Raw genomic sequence first — 18948 nt, 5'->3', positions numbered from 1 at the left:
GGTTTGAGCTTGTGGTTCAGATTTTTCAGGAGGCGATCCTCTGCATCGGTCTGGGGCATCAGCTATTGCATCTTCATATCCTGCTTGACGGCGTACAGCGCGTCGAGAGTGCAGATCCCCGCCTAGGGTTTCGAGCTTAATGTTCCGTATCTGAAGTGAGCCTGTTTAAAGCTCGCGTCCCCTCTTTTTGATTGATGACATTTCTATTAGGTAAGGGAAATGGCTCTTAATGCTGATTAAGAATTCGTCATATGTAAATATATAAATTTAATAGGCTCAAAACTGCTGTTCCTCTTTCTCAATCTTCTTTGGGTTCGATTGGCCGTACAAATTTGGAATTTGCCAAGAATATTTCGACCAGTGCAGCAAGGATCCCGCGCTCGATGCCACATCCACCCCATCCAGAACAACAACACCTGTCGCCATATGCATATTATATTGGCCGATTCTAACCCAGTCAGCCCGAATTAAAGGAAAAAATGTGTCTTTTTCAGTCAAAATGTTCACAGTTCACATGTTGTCTCCATCTGCGATTCTTTCGCTTGCACGTATATTTAGCGTCTAAATACCATCGCTGGCCCTGGCTATCGCTGGTGCATATTGGCCTTCAGTATGTATTATTTATATATTGAGATATTCAGTCAGCTCTCAAGTTGTTAAAGTAGCTTTTGGCCGCTTGAACAATCTACATACTGAAGGCCACTACAGGTCCTGACGTCTATGAAGGCCCTCAGGGCACGCTATCCCAACGGCCTCTAGTCAGTTCCTTTCACAGGACGCTCGCAGAAGTACCAGGCGGGTTGAGTAATAGGCAAATAACTATTCGTAGTGCTGGTGTAAAAAATCAGAAAATTATGATACATGTGTTTTCCGATTAAGTGATTTCTTAGATGAATTAAGTAGCATGACAGTGATCCACATAATCGAAGTCATGATAAATATGTAAAGACATACATATGTAGATGCACATTCAAAAGTAATCCATTTGGGTGGGGAACTGCAAGGACACAAAAAGTATTGGTCTGAATAACCTCAAAACTCTTCCATACTTACTTCGAAAAAGAGAAAGCATATAAGAATGGACAACATTCTGAGTACGGCTGTGACAGACACTCAATATCTCAATAGATAAATATTTATATACTGAAGGACAATATGAACCAGCGGCAGCAAGGGCCTGCAATGGTATTTCGACGCCACTTATCCGTACAAGCGAAAGCCCCGCAGATGGAGACGAAGGATGGGGCTTTAGAAGATCGCGCCATAGAAGCAGCTCCATAACTATGAACATTATGACTGCACTGAAAAACAACAACCTTTCGCCTTTTATACGGGTGACTTGAAAATGTAATCGGCACCCTCTTTTGCCGTTTACACTTGTGAGTAAATATTTTTCAGACTGGTGATGTGGTTCTGCATAGGCTATGTAGTCTAGGTCCTTCGATTGTGACTGTTCCTTCTCCTCCACGGCCCTCGGCCCTCCAGTGTTGGGCCCAACTTTGAATTTGCTACGCTGCCAGGCACTTACCTTTGGCAACCTACCTTTGAGTGTGAGGGTCCTTTATTTTCTTTCTGTTGCAGTAGAGAAGGGGAGAACGAATAAGTGGCCGCCCAACAAGAAGGGGCTGTAATACAAGGAATTTGTAATTTTTCCTCACCTGGACTAGCAGCGATGTTCGGTGGAACAATATTTCTAAGGTTCCCAGGATTCGGTCAATCGGTCAAACATTTTCTCAATTCTATAACATCCTTTCCCTAGGGTATGACAATTAATGTTGCCGGTAATCATTGTTGTCAACCGGTTATTACCGATTCATACCCTATTCAAATAAATACCGATATATATTTGAATAATTAAAATAATTCAAATTTGTCATCCAAGGCTCCGTAGGTATCAGGATCGAAATAAATATACACAAGATACTAATAATGTACTTGAATATGTCTAAAGAATATCAATTTGAGAAAAGGTCTTTATAAATTACGTTTCATCTTCATATAAAATTAACGAAATAGGGTATACAAATCATGTCTTCAAATATCAGCAACATTGCGACTGTTTTTTTGTTGAACTATTTTGTTTAAACCCTGTTTTAGTTAAAATAAAATAAAAGCAAGGACTAAAAACTTGCCAATTAAGTATAGAAGTGATTCATCAATCGTATAAAACTGTCTGGGCATGGCTAAATGTGCTATATAGCTAGTAATATTCCACGGAAGATCAAAAACGAGGAATATGTAAAATAGAACGTGAATTCGTAGGTATATTTACGGTCTATTTTTTAAATGAGACAGTATGCTTCGGTATATTTCCGAGGTTCGGACGGTATATTTTAACGATAAATCCGCGGTCACACTGGTTGCGTTCGCGTAGTTTGTGTTTTGAATGTGTATATGTGTAAATTATTAATATATAGTACAAAAATTATTGTTTGTAGATAATATGTTTTGCTCCTCGGGCGTTCAGTCATTTTGTGGCGTGTGATTTTGGAGTTTTGGTGCAGTGACAGCGCGGCAAACGAATCATCCGCCAGCAGGGCAAAAGCACCTGCAGAACAAGTTGTTGTTCCGTGTCTGTTCTGGTTTGTGTGCTATTTTCTGTGTTAGAGTGAAATATTGGCAATAATTTGCATATCAAAGAAAGCTGTTAGCAGAAAGCGAGCCACAGGTGCAGCAGCACCTCATCCAGCGTCTCTCCATCGTCTGCGCCTGCGCCCCCGCTTGTTGTTGCTGCTTACGTGTCCGCATCGGCGGGTCTAGATCGGATCGATCTGCTCTCCAGATAGCAGATAATATGCGCGTTGGCGTTTTTGTGATTGCGTGCCTGGCCCTCGTCGCTGGCTCGCCGGCCCCCGCCCCCGCAGAGTACAGCGAGAGTGCTGCGGTTCAGGTGATCGAGGAGACCGAGAGCTTTCTGGCTCATCCCCACTATCTGGACAACGATGAGATTGGAGCTCTGTTTGGCCAGTTGGCCAAGGACTATCCCCAGTTGGCCCAGGCCTACAAAGTCGGTCGCTCCTTGCAGGGCAGGCCACTGCATGCCCTAGCGCTAAACGCCCCACCGGCGAACGACAAGAGCGGGGATCTGCTGCGGCCCATGGTCAAGCTGGTGGCCAACATTCGGGGCGACGAGACCCTGGGTCGTCAGATTGTCCTGTATATGGCCGAGTATCTGGCCAGCAGCTATGAGACCGACGACCAGGTCCAACGGCTGCTCAACACCACAGAAATTCATTTTCTACCCAGCTGCAATCCGGATGGATTTGCCCTCGCCCAGGTGAGTCATACTACGAACCCCCGTCTCGTCCCCGTGCCCATCTATGGGTAGTTCTAGAAGAAAGTTGCTTGTACCACAATCCGCTTTCAAAGCCAAAACAGCTGTGGGGAGCATTATAACAATAGCGAAAAGTGAATGTAAATCGGATAAATTGTTACCCCGACTCCACCCCAGATCAATCCATGAATCAACACTCCCCACCTCTCTCTCTCTCTCTCTCTCTCTCTTTGTATCTCTCTCTGTCTCTTTGGTTTCCGATGTGCTTTGTTCCTCTGCCCCGCTGCGTTTGGAATCTGTAGTGGAAAGCCAGAGACTGTTTCTATCTATATGAAATCCGCTCCCCTTCCTGTACTATAGTACCATAGGTGACCCAGTTTTTCTGGTTCAAGTCAGTTGTGATCTGGCTATTAGCATCTGAAAGTTTCGTCTGATATTATCTGAACACTGGTCCATCATTACTCTCTGGTACTCTCCACTCGATGGCCCTCTGAATGTCTAATCCCAAGTGTTTGGGCTTCTGCTTTACGAGTGATCTTCATTTTAAAGCTCTTCAATTGAGTCAAGTGGTGGTTATTGTGGGGCTAATGTACAGGGGTAGGAAAACACTTAATTAAGCTAACAACAAAATTAAATTTAAGAAATCTGTTGTGGATCAAATGGGAGTTCCTGAAAGCGGGCATCATTGATTCTGAAGTGGTTTTCCCTAGATAAATTGTAACACTCTTAGATTATTCCTATAATTGTTCAGGGTCTTGGTGTGTTGGGTTCATGTGAAGAATATTGAGGACACTGGACAGTATATTTCAGAAAATGCTCTATTAAATGACTGTTTTCAGTCATTTTGAAGTGATGTTAATTTTTTAAGTTGGTTTGTGTTTGAATTCCTTAAATTAAAGGTATCGCTTCGCTAGTGAGTCAAATATCGGAACGATCGCGGCGACCCAAACCTTTTTTATACATATGTACATATGTATCTAATAGGGATACATAAATATACATATGTACATGCAGGGAAGCTTTATCTCTGTTGTTTTCCTTTTCCCTAGTTCAGCGGGGGGACGTCCTTGCACCCAACTGCTTCCATCGCTTCCACATGACGGGGTACATTAAAGCGCATTAAAGGGCATCAGGAAAAACCCCGCAATAGAACAAATTTCTGGTGCCGCAACAGCTTGGTAATTGTTTAGTCTGTGCTAGCACATTTCCGCCATACACTGTTTATTCCCATAGTATGTATTCGCATCAACACACAAAATATTGAAAATTCCCCTGACTCTGTTGGCTCTCTTTTCATTGCATTAACTCTGCTGTGAATCCCTGTAGCGAACAATTGTCAATATAATTAAGGAGATTACGTACGTAAATAAAATCGATGTATTTATATATTTGTATCCCTCCTTGCTGTTGTGCTGCAAGTATCATGGCATTTTCTGTGAAAACGAGGCGGACGCGAGAGCTTTACAAACTTGGAAAGTTCAAGATCAGCTCGTGAAGAGCGGAGAGCGAGCAGACCAAGAGAATAGGCAGCAAGTAAAAGCGACTGGGAAATACCCAATACCCTGTGGATTTTGGTTACATGGTTCTTGAATCCAGAAGCTCCCACAGACTGAGAAATTTTCATAGCTAGCAGATCGAATGCTCGTAAAAAATATATGTCCATATATAAATATTTATGGCGCTATAGGGTGGCAAACATTGATCTTCACGAATGAAATATACCTTTTTACTCTACGATAAGTCGGACATAGTAAACAGTTATGATTATCAGCTGTCTGCCGGCTGAACACCTCACACCTCTCTCCCTCTCACCCTCTCAATCTCTCCCTATGCGCGTGTCCACTCTCTTCTCTGTTGAGCTTTATTGCTGCTCAGAGTAAGCTTCAAACTGCGTCATATTGAAAAAACTTTAGATGTAAATATGTATGTGTGTACCGTGGGCCACAGGGTATTAAGGGATATTTCAATGTTTTATCAGATTTTCAACTAATTTTAGTTAATCCAAAGAGCAATAGGTATTTCGGGCGGACACCTCGAGTGGTGGCAATTTTCGTGTCTGATTAGATTAGACTGTTGTTAAACAAACATGTATGCCAAGTGCTTCGATGTGGATGTTGGGTGTGGGTGACAGTTTTACGGCCTGCCCCTCCAATAATCTGGTGGATAGATTTAAGGCCAGCCCCGGCCGCTGACGTCATTGTGTTGCAATTGCAACACAGCGGCCGTAACTGTGGGAGCAGCCCGCAAGGGAGGCAGCCCGTGCAATTACCTTTAAAGAAACTGGTTAGATGTCACAACAACAACAGCTATACGGCAGTATGCCACCGTTGACGCCGCGGCGTATGGGCGATGTGTTGTTTTCGCTTTGGTTTTGGTTTAGTTCATTTCATTTTCCTGCAATTGAGACACTTTACAAGTAAATGCAACCGGTTCGTCGTCGTTGTGATTGCGCTTATGTCTGTGTCCGCTGCTACTATTCCTCCAGCGAGAGCCACGCGAATTTACGAGTAGTTTGTCGATTTCTGTTTGATGCAGTTTTTTTATATTTCTAAAAATGTGAATATCTAGAACCATGTGATGCAAGAACTTATACATGTTTCTTTCTTCGATATTGTAAGAATTCTGTAAATTTCCATAAAAAAAAGATGCTCCAAACGATCCTTACTTTTAATTGCATAAAAGGTTAAATTTGATCGTTCCATAAAAAGTATAATAGTTGAAGATGTTGATGGATTCTAATAGATCCACTAGAAAGAACATATTTTTTTTAGCATACAAATTTTGATTATTCTTTAAATTGTATCTGGTTAGATAAGAGTTCCTGATTCCTGATGGAAAATACTTGATTATGTATGTACATATGTATGTTATTCTCCATCGATGTCTAAATGTCATGGATACGGTATTGATTAGTAGCTTTTTCAATGATTGAAAAAAGGATTACCTTGTGGAATCTACCCTATTTTCACAAATTTTTCGATTGACATCCGAATGGAATTGAAACGGATTAATTATCGTAGAGCATGCAGGCCTCGGTGTTAATTCCAGCTGTGCCAAGAAGAAGTGCCAACAATGTGGTATTGCTGCGTGATTGGGAGAGAAGCTTGAAATAGAGAAGCTTTTTGCCCGCTATCACCGCCGCCCTCCACTGTCACCGATCCCATTCACTCAGTGGGAATATAAATTTCCCTGAAATTGCGCTCTACTGATAAAGACGGCCTTAATGGCCCGGGGAATTTTGTTTATCGATAAGGAAGGGGCATATGGAAATATGTACAAATGTATGTGCCGTGTGTGTGCGTGGGCGTTTGAACCCACGCCAGGGACACTGGCAATGGGCGGTCTGGCTGGCTGTGACGTCAAAAGAGAGTTATTGATTTCATGCTAAAAATATCCTTTTCGCTGACGTGCGACGCAAATTTGACTGTCTCTCTCTCTCTCCGCCTTGTCTTCACCATCTTTCTCTCGTGCGCACACTCTCTCTCTCTCTCTCTGCTGTGGCTTGGCGGCGACTGCGCTCTCACACGCGCCGGCGCCTCGGCTTTCGTCTGGCAACGCTATTCAACACTCAAATGAAACAATAATAATCATTATTGAATCCGAAAGCGACGACAAACTATTAATTTACACTCAAATAACAACAACGGTTCGTGACACGGTATCAGAAAACTGTGGAAAATACATATACATATATAACGGCAGAAGAAGGAAAACTAAAAAAAACATTCGGCTCTCAAGCTCTCTGTGGCGTGTAATTTCCCTGCAATTAGCGCGCGCTTTGCTTTGCGCTGCTCTCAGCCGAGTGTGCTGGCGTCGACGCTGGCAGAGGAGCGGTAACAGGCACAGCGACAGCAGCCCCATGGGCGCTTAAGGCCAATCAACGCAGCAAATTTTCAAGCAGTTCATTTTTCGAAGCTGAGCTGCACCGACCACCCGACGACGGAACGGACAACGACAACGACGACGACGCCGACCCCCCCAGACGACCAAGACGAGGACGCGCGGGCGGAGGTCTCCCCCCGAAAAAGCAGAAGAAAACCAAATAAGAACTTTATCTGGAGCATCCAGCGTTCAATTTGCACGCCCGTGATAACCAGCAATTGAGGTCATCCCCCCGTAGCGGCTGCGAAGACGGGAAGACTGCCGTAGAAGTGGAGGCGAGTCCAAAGAAGATGCTGGTACAGTGGATTGTGACTGGCCTGGCTTTGGCCATGGTCGCCCAGCTGGTGCCCAGAGGACGGGGCTACATCATCAAAGAGGAGGAGAGCTTCCTGCAGCAGCCCCACTACACCAGCCAGGAGCAGCTGGAGGATCTGTTTGCGGGCCTGGAGAAGGCCTATCCAGAGCAGGCTCGCGTTCACTATCTGGGCCGATCCCTGGAGGGCCGCAACCTGGTTGTGCTGCAGATCTCGAAGAATACGCGGCAGCGCAATCTGCTCACGCCGCCCGTCAAGTACATTGCCAATATGCACGGCGACGAGACGGTGGGACGGCAGCTGCTCGTCTATCTGGCTCAGTACCTGTTAGGCAACTACGACCGCATCACGGATGTGGGCCAGCTGATGAACTCCACGGACATCTATCTAATGCCCACCATGAATCCCGATGGCTATGCTCTGTCCCAGGTACGTTCGCTCTACAGTACGCGCGGGCGGGTCACCTGTTTGCATACATACTGCCACTGTGTACGAGTCTCTTTCGGTCGCTGGGAAAAATCAATAATTGTGAAATTTCAGAATACAAAGAGGCAGAGAGAGTGTGGTTTAAAGTTTGCGGGGGTGTCGGGGTGAGAGAGGCGGAAGAAGTCATCTCTCTCTCTCTCTCTCTCTCTGTGCTGTCGTTAAATTCGCACTTTTTATCCGATTGCGCTAGGCCCAAGCGCAATCCCTTTACCGCCGTCTCTCTCTCCGCCCACTGCCACGCCTGAATATTCACAACTGTTGACATATTGCACACACCCACGTTCGCCAACATGCATAGATAATGGTTATCATTATCTTCTGCAAAGCAATGTATAGTTTGCTTTTGGTTGTTGCTTATGGATCATTTTACCGTTTCTGGAACGTATGGAATGATTTAGCAAAGGTTTCGGTTAGTGCGTAGATACACGGGAAATTTAAATTCATTCAGAATGTTGACTCAAAGACAGATAGGAAGAGAAAAAGCTCTGTTATTCGTTGAGCAGAAGCTTATTCCTCGCTGGTTTAGCAAATAACTGTTCCAGCTTCTTCCTTGAGTTCGAGAGAGCGAGAGTCACCTGCATAGAGTTACCACCTGTCCCTCTTCCCCCTATTCATTCTTAATTGGAGTTGAAACTTTCTGAACTTGCATATGTGTATCTGTTTGTATGTATGCATGTATGTAACAATGTGTCTCTGCTTTCTTGCACAGTGGAACGGATAACCCACGTGTATGTGTGATCGGTGATCTGTGGCGTGACTGGGGTAGTACATAATTTCCATTCTGGCTGAACATGCTAATGACATTTGCCATTTAATATGTCCATTAAATGATATGTGTAATTTGTTGATTATGCAATGGAGGAGGCTTCACTCCAATCCATCCATCAGTCCTCCCCGATCGCCTTTTGCTCGCTCGGTTCATGTGCGTTCAATCAGATCGTGCAGCAGCTGCTCCAGTTTATAAGCTGTATAGTGAGGGGAGGGCGGGGGAAATAGCTGCGTTCTGATTTGATAATTAGCGTGTTATTCGATTGCGCAACATCGTTATCGAATATCGATTATGACTCTCTCTCCGATGGGTGCGTGGGTGAATGGTGTAATCAGAGAGAGCCCCGACCCACCTGACAGACATGCCAAGCAGTGCAATATTTCGGTCAGGACTGACCTGAATGACAATCAAGACACAGAGGAGAGAGAGAAAGAGCGAGAGTGAGATTGAGAAACAGATATGAAAGAGAAATCCACGCCTATGCTAATATTGCCCCTCTTCCCCCCCCTTCTCCACAATTTACAGGAGGGCAACTGCGAATCGCTGCCCAATTATGTGGGGCGTGGCAATGCGGCGGGCATCGATCTTAACCGCGACTTCCCCGACCGTCTGGAGGAGCCCCATGTCCACCAGCTGCACGCGCAGTCCCGCCAGCCGGAGACGGCCGCCCTAGCCAACTGGATAATCAGCAAGCCGTTCGTGCTCTCGGCCAACTTCCATGGCGGAGCCGTGGTGGCCAGCTATCCCTACGACAACTCCATGTAGGTTTCGGGTTTGATCTCATCGTGGGTGAGATTCCAGTTTTCATCACACATCCCTCTCCTCTTTTAGAGCGCACAATGAGTGCTGCGAGGAGAGCCTGACCCCGGATGACCGCGTTTTCAAGCAGCTGGCGCACGCCTACTCGGACAACCATCCGATCATGCGGAAGGGCAGCAACTGCAACGACTCCTTTGCCGGAGGCATCACAAACGGCGCCAACTGGTACGAGCTCTCCGGCGGCATGCAGGACTTCAACTACGCCTTCAGCAACTGCTTCGAGCTGACCATCGAGCTCTCCTGCTGCAAGTATCCGCCTGCCAGCACCCTACCCGCAGAGTGGCAGCGCAACAAAGGTTCGCTGATGCAGCTGCTGAAGCAAGCCCACATCGGCATCAAGGGCCTGGTGCAGGACGCCAATGGCTATCCCATCGGTGATGCGAACATTATTGTGGCCGGCCTGGACGAAAAGCCCATTCGCACCTCGAAGCGTGGCGAGTACTGGCGCCTGCTCACGCCCGGCCTGTACAGCGTGCATGCGGCTGCCTTTGGGTGAGTGGCTGCCCCTTTTTCCCTTTCCCTGTGGTTCCCTTTCCAGCTCCCGTACTGATTTCGTTTCCCTCTGTCTCCATCCAAACTCCAGGTACCAGACCAGTGCCCCGCAAGAGGTGCGCGTTACCAACGACAACTTGGAGGCTCTGCGGCTGGACTTCAAGCTGCTGCCCGTCGAGACGAACTTTGATGGTATTAGCAGTTTATACAGTCCCTATTTTTTCTAGAACTCTCTCATGCGGCGTGGCGGTGAGGAATGCCCAGTCACCGCCAGCACCAGCGACAGCTATCCCCCCGTCTAATATGCATATGTACATGCTAGCCAGTCATTTGAACCGATATCAATGCATCAATTGTCCATGAATGCCCCCCTGATCAACCCAGCACCTAGTAGTCCTGCTCTCTCTTTATATGCACCGCTCTAAGCGCTCTACTACCTACTGTCCGTATCCAAACTGTATCTCGAAAACACAGCAAAGCACTTTCATTTATGTATGTATGTATGTATTTGACTTGGGCGCTTCTCTTGGCCCAAGTTCGATTCGTTGGCTGCTCTAAATATAAATGGTGTTTTTACCGAATCGAGCTAGGAGATCTCGGAGATCCCCCAAGGATTTATGTATATTTTGCACTGCATTCCATGGGGTATTCTGTTTCTCTTTGGCTTCATCCTGGAATCTCTTTGTTTTGCGCCACTGTCATATTATGTTTCGTTCATTTTTCCTGCACCGCACACACACACACACATATGCACACACACACACGCACTGATTGATTATACTTCCGAAAACCCGATTTGATTTGTATATAAGAAAACAAAAACAAGCAGTCAAGAACAAAACGAAACCAAAAAAGAATTTAAAAAAAACGACAACACAAAAACAAGGATGCAATAAAATTAATCAAATAAGCGAATTGTACTTAGGAACTTGTAAAGAAATCAACCCACTTGAGGTCATCGAATGACCCTATCCACAAAAACAAAGGAGGACGAACGATTTTATATGGATCAGTTCTCCTGCTCCTACTCCTGCCCATATCCCGTACCTACATATATACAAAACATATTATGGTGCACTGTAGAGAATGCACGAGGAAGCGACGATCAAAGCATATACCTAAAACCTATGCATATACTATGAAAACTTTATTGAGATATCTCTTCACATACATAATATCAATATCGATTGTATGTGAACGAAAAGGACTTGTTCAACAACAGATTTCAATGCATTATAATTTATACATAGATATATATACGAGTACGATGTGTACAATGAGAATTAAAAAAACCAGCCCCATAATACACAACATATAATAAATCGTATGTACACGAAATATAGCGAAAACAACACATAATGGTAAAATATTACCATTGTAGGAAACGAAATGGTCTTGTTCCAAAACAACAAAAATTATAATATATATATATATTCGATTAAGTGTGTATGAGGGTAATTACAATTTCCCAAACCATACAGCTATCTATATATATATATATATAAAAGAAAGATCTATCCATTATACGATTAATCTATCTGTCTATTAATATCCATATATACATATATATATACACGATTAGGTGTATACACGAAAGATGATGGATGGTTAATTCTATCGCAGGTGAAACGTAGAGAAAATTACTACAATACATACTCTATGCATTATGATCTATCTGTCTATTATACGAGCATGTGTGGGTGGATAATAACGAATGGAAAAATCCAGCCGCACAACAAAACTATCGCCTATAGTACATACTATATATATATACATATATATTCGAGTATACTTATAATGGGAATGAGATTTAAACGGTTTGATCGGGTGATTCTTGGCAAAGGCAGAATAAAATGTGGATTTTAGCTTTGGTGTGTTTTATTTTCACCTCCATTCACCCCCACCCCACACACACCACATTGCGAACCCTCACAGAAATTTTGGTTCATTAAATAATTATTTTTTTCGTTTCCTGTTTCGCGATTCTTTTCGTATGATTCTCCTTATGATCTACGTGATCCTCTCTGCCTGTCAAAGATGTTTGCTGAAAGTAGATGGAAATTATTTTAATGAACTCTAATGAAATTTTAATTGAATAATCAACTTAAGTACCTAGTCGGCGCGGAACGAAACGAAATTAAAGGAATGAAACATTCACTTTTTAAGGGAATTGCAATTTCTGTTTGAGTGTGCCAAAAAGATTGTAGTTGGAGGAAGTGGTGGAAGGAATGTGTAGATATATGTATGTGTTGAATATATGTATGTAAGGGCACATCCGATGACGAAGGATTGAGCATTTGTTTGGCATTTTACTTGGATTTTATTCTTAATAAATGTGAAAACTATGACAAAACGAAAATAAACGAACGAAATTATGCATCTGCATCTGCTTTCGCCTCTTAGACGCACTCCCAACAGCTTTCCATTGCACCGACTTGTGGCTAACTCTCTGTCCCAACCCCAACCGCAACCGCAATCCTCATTCCCATCCTCATACTCTGGCATGGCTAATCTTACATATATAAACTTGCACACTTGCACACACAGATATACTTGAACATGTCCCTAATCCATGTCCAAATCCACATCCGTAGGCAACTTCCGGAAGGTGAAGGTGGAACGCGCTGAGCCGCCGGAGGCAAGGAAGGAGCAGTTCGACGGCTTCCTTACCCACACCGTCTTCGAGCACCACAACTATACGTCCATGGAGAGGTGAGTAGTCCACGCTTGGCTTGGGCTCGGCATCTCGGAGTCCATCTGGAGCCGAGAACCCAACCCATTCGATTCGAATCGATTCCATTCCATTCCGTGCCGATCCAATCCTTTGCAGCTACCTGAGGCAACTAGCGGACAGCTATCCCTCGCTGACGCGGCTCTACAGCATCGGGAAGAGTGTCCAGGGCAGGGATCTGTGGGTGCTGGAGCTGTTCGCTACGCCAGGATCGCATGTGCCCGGCGTGCCCGAGTTCAAGTACGTGGCCAATATGCACGGCAACGAGGTGGTCGGCAAGGAGATGCTGCTGCTGCTCAGCAAGTACCTGCTGGAGCGGTATGGCAACGACGAGCGGGTCACCCGTCTGGTGAACGGCACGCGGATGCACTTCCTGTACAGCATGAACCCAGACGGGTATGAGGTGTCGCGCGAGGGCGACCGCATGAGCCGCTTGGGACGCGACAATGCCCACAATATCGATCTGAATCGCAACTTTCCGGACCAGTACGGCACCGACAAGTTCAACAAGGTCACCGAGCCGGAGGTGGCGGCGGTCATGAACTGGACTCTGTCACTGCCGTTCGTGCTCTCGGCGAATCTGCACGGCGGCTCACTGGTGGCCAACTATCCGTTCGATGACAACGAGAACGACTTCAACGATCGGTACTCGCGCCTGCGCGACGCTAGCATCAATGGCCGCAAGCTGAATCCCACCGAGGACAACGCCCTGTTCCGGCACCTGGCGGCGGTCTATGCGCAAGCCCACCCCACCATGCACCTGGGAAAGCCGTGCGAACTCTTCCAGGACGAGCACTTCCCCGACGGCATCACCAACGGGGCCCAGTGGTACAGCGTGACCGGGGGCATGCAGGACTGGAACTATGTGCGCGCCGGCTGCCTGGAGCTGACGATCGAGATGGGCTGCGACAAGTACCCTCTGGCCCGGGAGCTGCCACAGTTCTGGCACGAAAACCGCGAGCCGTTAATCCAGTTCATCGAACAGGTGCACCACGGCATCCACGGCCTTGTGCACAGCACCATCGGCACGCCGATTGCCGGTGCTGTCGTCCGCCTGGACGGAGCCAATCACTCCAGTTTTAGCCAGACGTTCGGCGACTACTGGAAGCTCGCACTGCCCGGCCAGCACAACGTCACCGTCCTGGGAGATAACTATGCACCGCTGCGCGTGGAAGTGGAGGTGCCGTCATCAGAACCCTTCAATATGCGCCTGGACGTGACCCTCATGCCCGATGACCCCCAGCACTGGGCCTCGGCCAACGACTTCCGCATCATAGAGAACGTGGTGAACACCCGCTACCACACGAATGCCGAGATCCACTCTCGCCTGGAGGAGCTGGAGAACCAGAACGGACAGATCGCGAGCTTCGGCTATGCGGACAACGAGTTCAGTCGATACTTCAACTACCTGAAGATGACCTCCGATGTAAGTGTACCTCTCCACAAACGGGACTCTCCTTTCCTTAATATAATTTCAATAGAAGGCTTCTTACTGTGGCTGATCCAATTAGCTCCGTCTGTCCATAGGAGTCCTGCTATGGCCAGGAGTCGCCCAGTTAGAAAGCTATGGAGATCTCGATAGTATATAGTAGATATAGTATACGAATCAGTCGGATATAGTATACTTACAAGCGTCCGATAGAGAAATTCTACTTTTCTTTGGGAGATATCGTAGCCAATGACTATATATCCAATATCTAACATAGGAATCGGCATTATTATGATGAATCACTCTCTTTCCGCCACAGATTGGTGAGCCCGAGGAGCACAAGTACAAGCTGCTGGTGGTTAGCTCCATGTTCGACACAGCTGCGCCATTGGGCAGGGAGCTCATGCTGAATCTCATCCGTCATCTGGTGGAGGGCTACAAGCTGCAGGACGCCACCGTGATGCAGCTGCTCCAGCGCAGTGTCATTTACTTCCTGCCGCAGACGCAGAAGTTCCCGAAGGTCTTTCACCTGTACAACACCAAGTGAGCGTGGCGTGGCCTCAGACTGAACCCCATCTGAGCTTAAGCTAACTCTGCATCTCTTACAGCTCCTCTGTGTGCGATCCTGTGCTGGGCGACGAGCTGGCCGAGCGCTTGCTGAGTCCCGAAACGGAGCCGGGCCGCGACATGCTGCTGCAGTTCTTGCACAGCGAGCGCTTCGACCTGATGCTCACCTTCAGTGCGGGCAGCTCCGAGCTGGACTTCCCGCACGGCGACTCCATCCTGGAAAAGTTCGCCCACAGCATCCAGCGCACGGAGTTCAACTACTCGCCGCTGCAGTGTAGCGCCTCGGCCACCAGGCAGCGGCACCGCGAGACCAGCGATCGGCTGACGAACCTCCTCTACAAGATGTACAACCTGCCCATGTACACACTGGGCGTGTCGTGCTGCCGGATGCCCGCCCACAAGCAGATCGCCTCCGTGTGGCGCAAGAACATCGACAAGATCAAGAACTTCCTGGGCCTCGTCCAGACGGGAGTCACTGGCCTTGTGCACAACGATGAGGGGCAGCCGCTGCGCGAGGCCTTTGTGCGCCTGCAGGAGCACCAGATGGTGTACAATGTGACCCGGAATGCGGCGCGCTTCCAGCTTATGCTGCCCAGAGGGCTGTACGGTCTGGAGGTGACAGCCCCCAACTACGCGTCGCAGGTGATCAAGGCGGAGGTGCAGCAGGGCCAGCTGGTCGACCTGGGCGCCATTCGCCTGCACCCATTCACCCTCATACGCGGCGAGGTCGAGGAGCTGCCCAGCAATAGTCAGGCTCATTCCGTGACGGGTGTCGGCTCCAAGTTCACGACGAGCATTGTCGGCGTCGTGCTGGACGAGAGCAACCATCCCATTCGCAATGCCAAAGTATCCGTCATCGCTCCCGCTGGGCTCGAGCGCCTACGCAACTTCACCAACAGCCTGGGCGAATACCGCCTGTCCGCCGTGCCCCTGGGCACAGTGAGCCTCAAAGTGGAGGCACCGCGCCACTTCGAGGCCACGAGGCAGCTGCACCTGGCACAGGGTGGACTGCCCACGGAGAATGTCGTCTTCCATCTGAAGTTCAACGAGCATGTGTTCGGCCTGCCGCGCTTCCTCTTCATCATCTTCGCCAGCGTGATGATCATCGTTGGCGTGGTTGTGTGCGTGTTGTGCGCTCAGTTCTGGTTCTACCGGCGTCACCGGGGCAACAAGCCGTATTACAACTTCTCGCTGCTGCCGCAGAAGACCAAGGAACACTTCGACCTGGAAGAGGACGATGCGGGCGATGACGGTGAAACAGAGCTGTTCCGTTCTCCTATCAAGCGTGGGTTCCTACGAAATTTTCCTCCATTTTGGCTCTAAATCTGAATGTTGCTTCTTTCAGGTGGCATGACCATTCAGCCGTACTTCGATGAGGAGAACCTGGAGCGGATTCTGCACACGGACGAGGAGGATGACGAGGACGACGACGAGGATGGGCCGCGCATGGAGCCCGAGTTCGATGTGGCCGATGACAGCGGCGATGAGATCGTCATGTTGCACCAGCACGGCAAACCGCGCCGCCACTAAGGACATGTCCACCTTCTCGTGATCCTCAACCCCCTGGTCCCGATCCAGACCACCCACAACAGTAGCAACAGCAGACACCACACAACAAAACTGTGATTCAAAACGTTTTCAAGAAAAATCCAAGCAAGGCATTGCTCTTTTTTTTAATTTAATTTATATACAGCTGCGGTCAACGTAATAGTAGTGCCAGCCAGTTCTCAAAAGGTTGCATAAAAGAGAAAATGTTCTTTTATACTAATTGATGATATATTAGGCTCAAGAATTCATGACATTCAGAAACGCCTGGAGTTTGCGTAGACTTTTGCAGAGTATAATTCCACGTTGAGAATTCTGTAGCCTCACTACACTATCACTATCTTTTAACACTTAAAAGGAATGTAACTTTCAAATATGGTAGCGCCAGCGTACAGTTTTTAAAAGTCTAGTTTTTTTTCACTAATACTCTTTCACTTACACTCACTCACAGATAATTCACGTGTATTGAATACAATTGAACAGTGCGTAAAAACTTCTATCTCTTATAGATTTTTCGATACTAGTATAGGTAATAGTAGAATGTAATTCTAAATCATTTTCAAAATTTTGGCGTACATTGGCTAAGAGCTTACCGTCTATATAAGCTATACCATTTGGACCGCGATGAGGCATTACGCTTCTTAGTATTTCTTAGTTAATTCATAATTCATTGAATTGGACTTATATAGATGGAAAAATCTTAGCCAATGTACGCATTTTTCCACGAACATCCACTTTAGTAAGACGCTCTTATCTGTTGTAGTCCCGTGACTAAAACGATTCTGAAAAAGAATCAATCTTAATTGAAAATTAAGTATGATATGTATATTAGAAACAAACTATTTATCCAGAGATGCTTAGACGAGTAATACTATAAAAAAGAGACTTAGAAAATGACAAATGACTGGACAACGCCGCAGCTGAGTTTGATTTTAATTTAGATGCCCTTCCTTTCATTTAAGACCTTCAAAGAAACACACACTCTTATTGAGACCGCAGCTGTAGCTGCATATTTATCACCCATTTGCACTATACATATGACAGGTTAAAGATGGGTGTTTAGATGTATGCACTCGTATGTAGTATATGGCTTACATATGTATGTGCTGTAAATGTAACTAATAATTATTCGATATACATAATTTATGGAAATGTATTCTTGGCCGCTTGCGATTTATTGTTAGTAAAATGTTTGTAATTATATTCGCATCACAATGCGCCTGCAATGCCCAGCTTTAAATAGAAAATGTGACCAATGCGAATTGGCGAATCTCTCAATGCCCCCCTCCCAGCGCCGCAATGTTCCGAAGAAACCCCTAATCGTAATTGTAATCATAATCGCAACTTAACTTAAGACTGAGAACTACTTATGCAATTCTAACCAGAGTAGAGAAGACGCAATTTTAAAATAGCAGCAAAAGAAGACACGAATCTAGCGAAATAGTTCAAATGTATATTTTGAAGATGTACATAACATATATTATTCGGTGCCTGCCAAACACATTCCAGCGACTAAAAGATACGCCTTCAGTGTGCAGTGCGTTTCACAGCAATATGAGAGTTGGACAATTGTGATTGTGAACAGGTTCTTTGGAACCGATACGTAAATTTTGTATTTCGATTTTTGTAAGATTTGATGGCCACTATATTTAATCGTTTAGCTAACTAAATTTAATCTGAAATTCGTTTTAATTGTGAATTCATGCATCCTATGGAACCTATAGAACATATTTGGCCCCATGCGAGGATTGAGCTTTAATTAAACTATTCGATTATTTAAACTATGCCTATATTTTTCCTTTGTCCTATGCTGATCACTTCAAGATATTCCATTTGATCCAGAAACTGTTTAAATCTCATTTTGCTTGTCCTACGCACTGTATACACCAGATACGACCTGATCTAGCTGGTCTTTCTAGCTTCAATAAATGATCCGTCTATAAATAGAAATTCCCTTTAAAAAGTAACAGAGCGTACGGAACAGAACAGTTAACAGCTTTTAAAACAATTGCCTTGATACCCCTACCTTATCGATATGATATATTGTATACATAAGCCCCACAATGTTAACAAAACCAAATGCAAATATAATATACAGATAAAAGCATAGATATACATATATATACATAAACATATACATATATATATATATATATAGCTGTGGCACTGCACGATCTTAAATACTACTTTAACGAGTATAGAGCACACACAGACAAAGCAAGTACGAGTAGAAATCAATGGAAAGAGCAATATTACGAGAATATGGCGAGAAGATTGTACGAGTATGCGTACATTCCCTAAGGTGCAGCATTTACTTATATGATTATACTATATTGTATTGTATGTACTTCTATCGTATACATATCCAAAATAATGGCAATTATAGCTATGTAAGAAATTCTCTGAATAAAAGCATAAAGTACCTACAAAGCCTACAATGTGCCGACCTCTACGCATAGTCCGCACCAAAATCGGAATCAACACAGATGTGTTAGCTAGCTGTAGCTGATATTGGTCGTTGGGGTTCCTGATCAGATGAATCACATGGCACTTCATAGCGGCGATGCGCACGCAGAACACTCCCATGGAGAGACCACAAAGAGAGAGAGAGAGAGAGAGAGAGAGAGCCGTACCATTGTC

The 18948-nt window shown here is 45.8% G+C and overlaps 2 protein-coding genes across 3 annotated transcripts; both read left to right on the top strand.

Moving 5' to 3' along the window:
* Window positions 1-2431: 2431 nt before the first annotated feature.
* On the top strand, window positions 2432-7131 carry LOC6598148 (carboxypeptidase D). Of its 2 annotated transcripts, XM_026990422.1 has the most exons (3): window positions 2432-2582; window positions 2641-3277; window positions 7013-7131. In XM_026990422.1, the coding sequence occupies exons 2-3, from the start codon at window positions 2795-2797 to the stop codon at window positions 7109-7111; spliced, it is 582 nt and encodes a 193-aa protein (XP_026846223.1). In that variant the 5' UTR covers window positions 2432-2582; window positions 2641-2794; the 3' UTR covers window positions 7112-7131. The 2 variants fall into 2 exon arrangements, with proteins under 2 accessions (XP_026846223.1, XP_026846222.1); XM_026990421.1 differs by having other exon boundaries at window positions 2432-3277.
* A 25-nt stretch (window positions 7132-7156) lies between these two features.
* LOC6598149 (carboxypeptidase D) lies at window positions 7157-18738 on the top strand. The gene is made up of 9 exons (XM_002023450.2): window positions 7157-7899; window positions 9251-9486; window positions 9557-10036; window positions 10128-10228; window positions 12631-12748; window positions 12867-14193; window positions 14516-14739; window positions 14805-16048; window positions 16109-18738. The coding sequence occupies exons 1-9, from the start codon at window positions 7447-7449 to the stop codon at window positions 16291-16293; spliced, it is 4368 nt and encodes a 1455-aa protein (XP_002023486.1). The 5' UTR covers window positions 7157-7446; the 3' UTR covers window positions 16294-18738.
* Window positions 18739-18948: the final 210 nt, after the last annotated feature.

The sequence above is a fragment of the Drosophila persimilis genome, unplaced genomic scaffold (genome assembly GCF_003286085.1).
Source record: "Drosophila persimilis strain 14011-0111.01,24,50 unplaced genomic scaffold, DperRS2 tig00000579-arrow-pilon, whole genome shotgun sequence".
Taxonomy (NCBI): Eukaryota; Metazoa; Arthropoda; class Insecta; order Diptera; family Drosophilidae; genus Drosophila; species Drosophila persimilis.
Note: the sequence above shows the minus strand (reverse complement) of the source record. Positions and strands in the feature narration are given on the sequence as shown.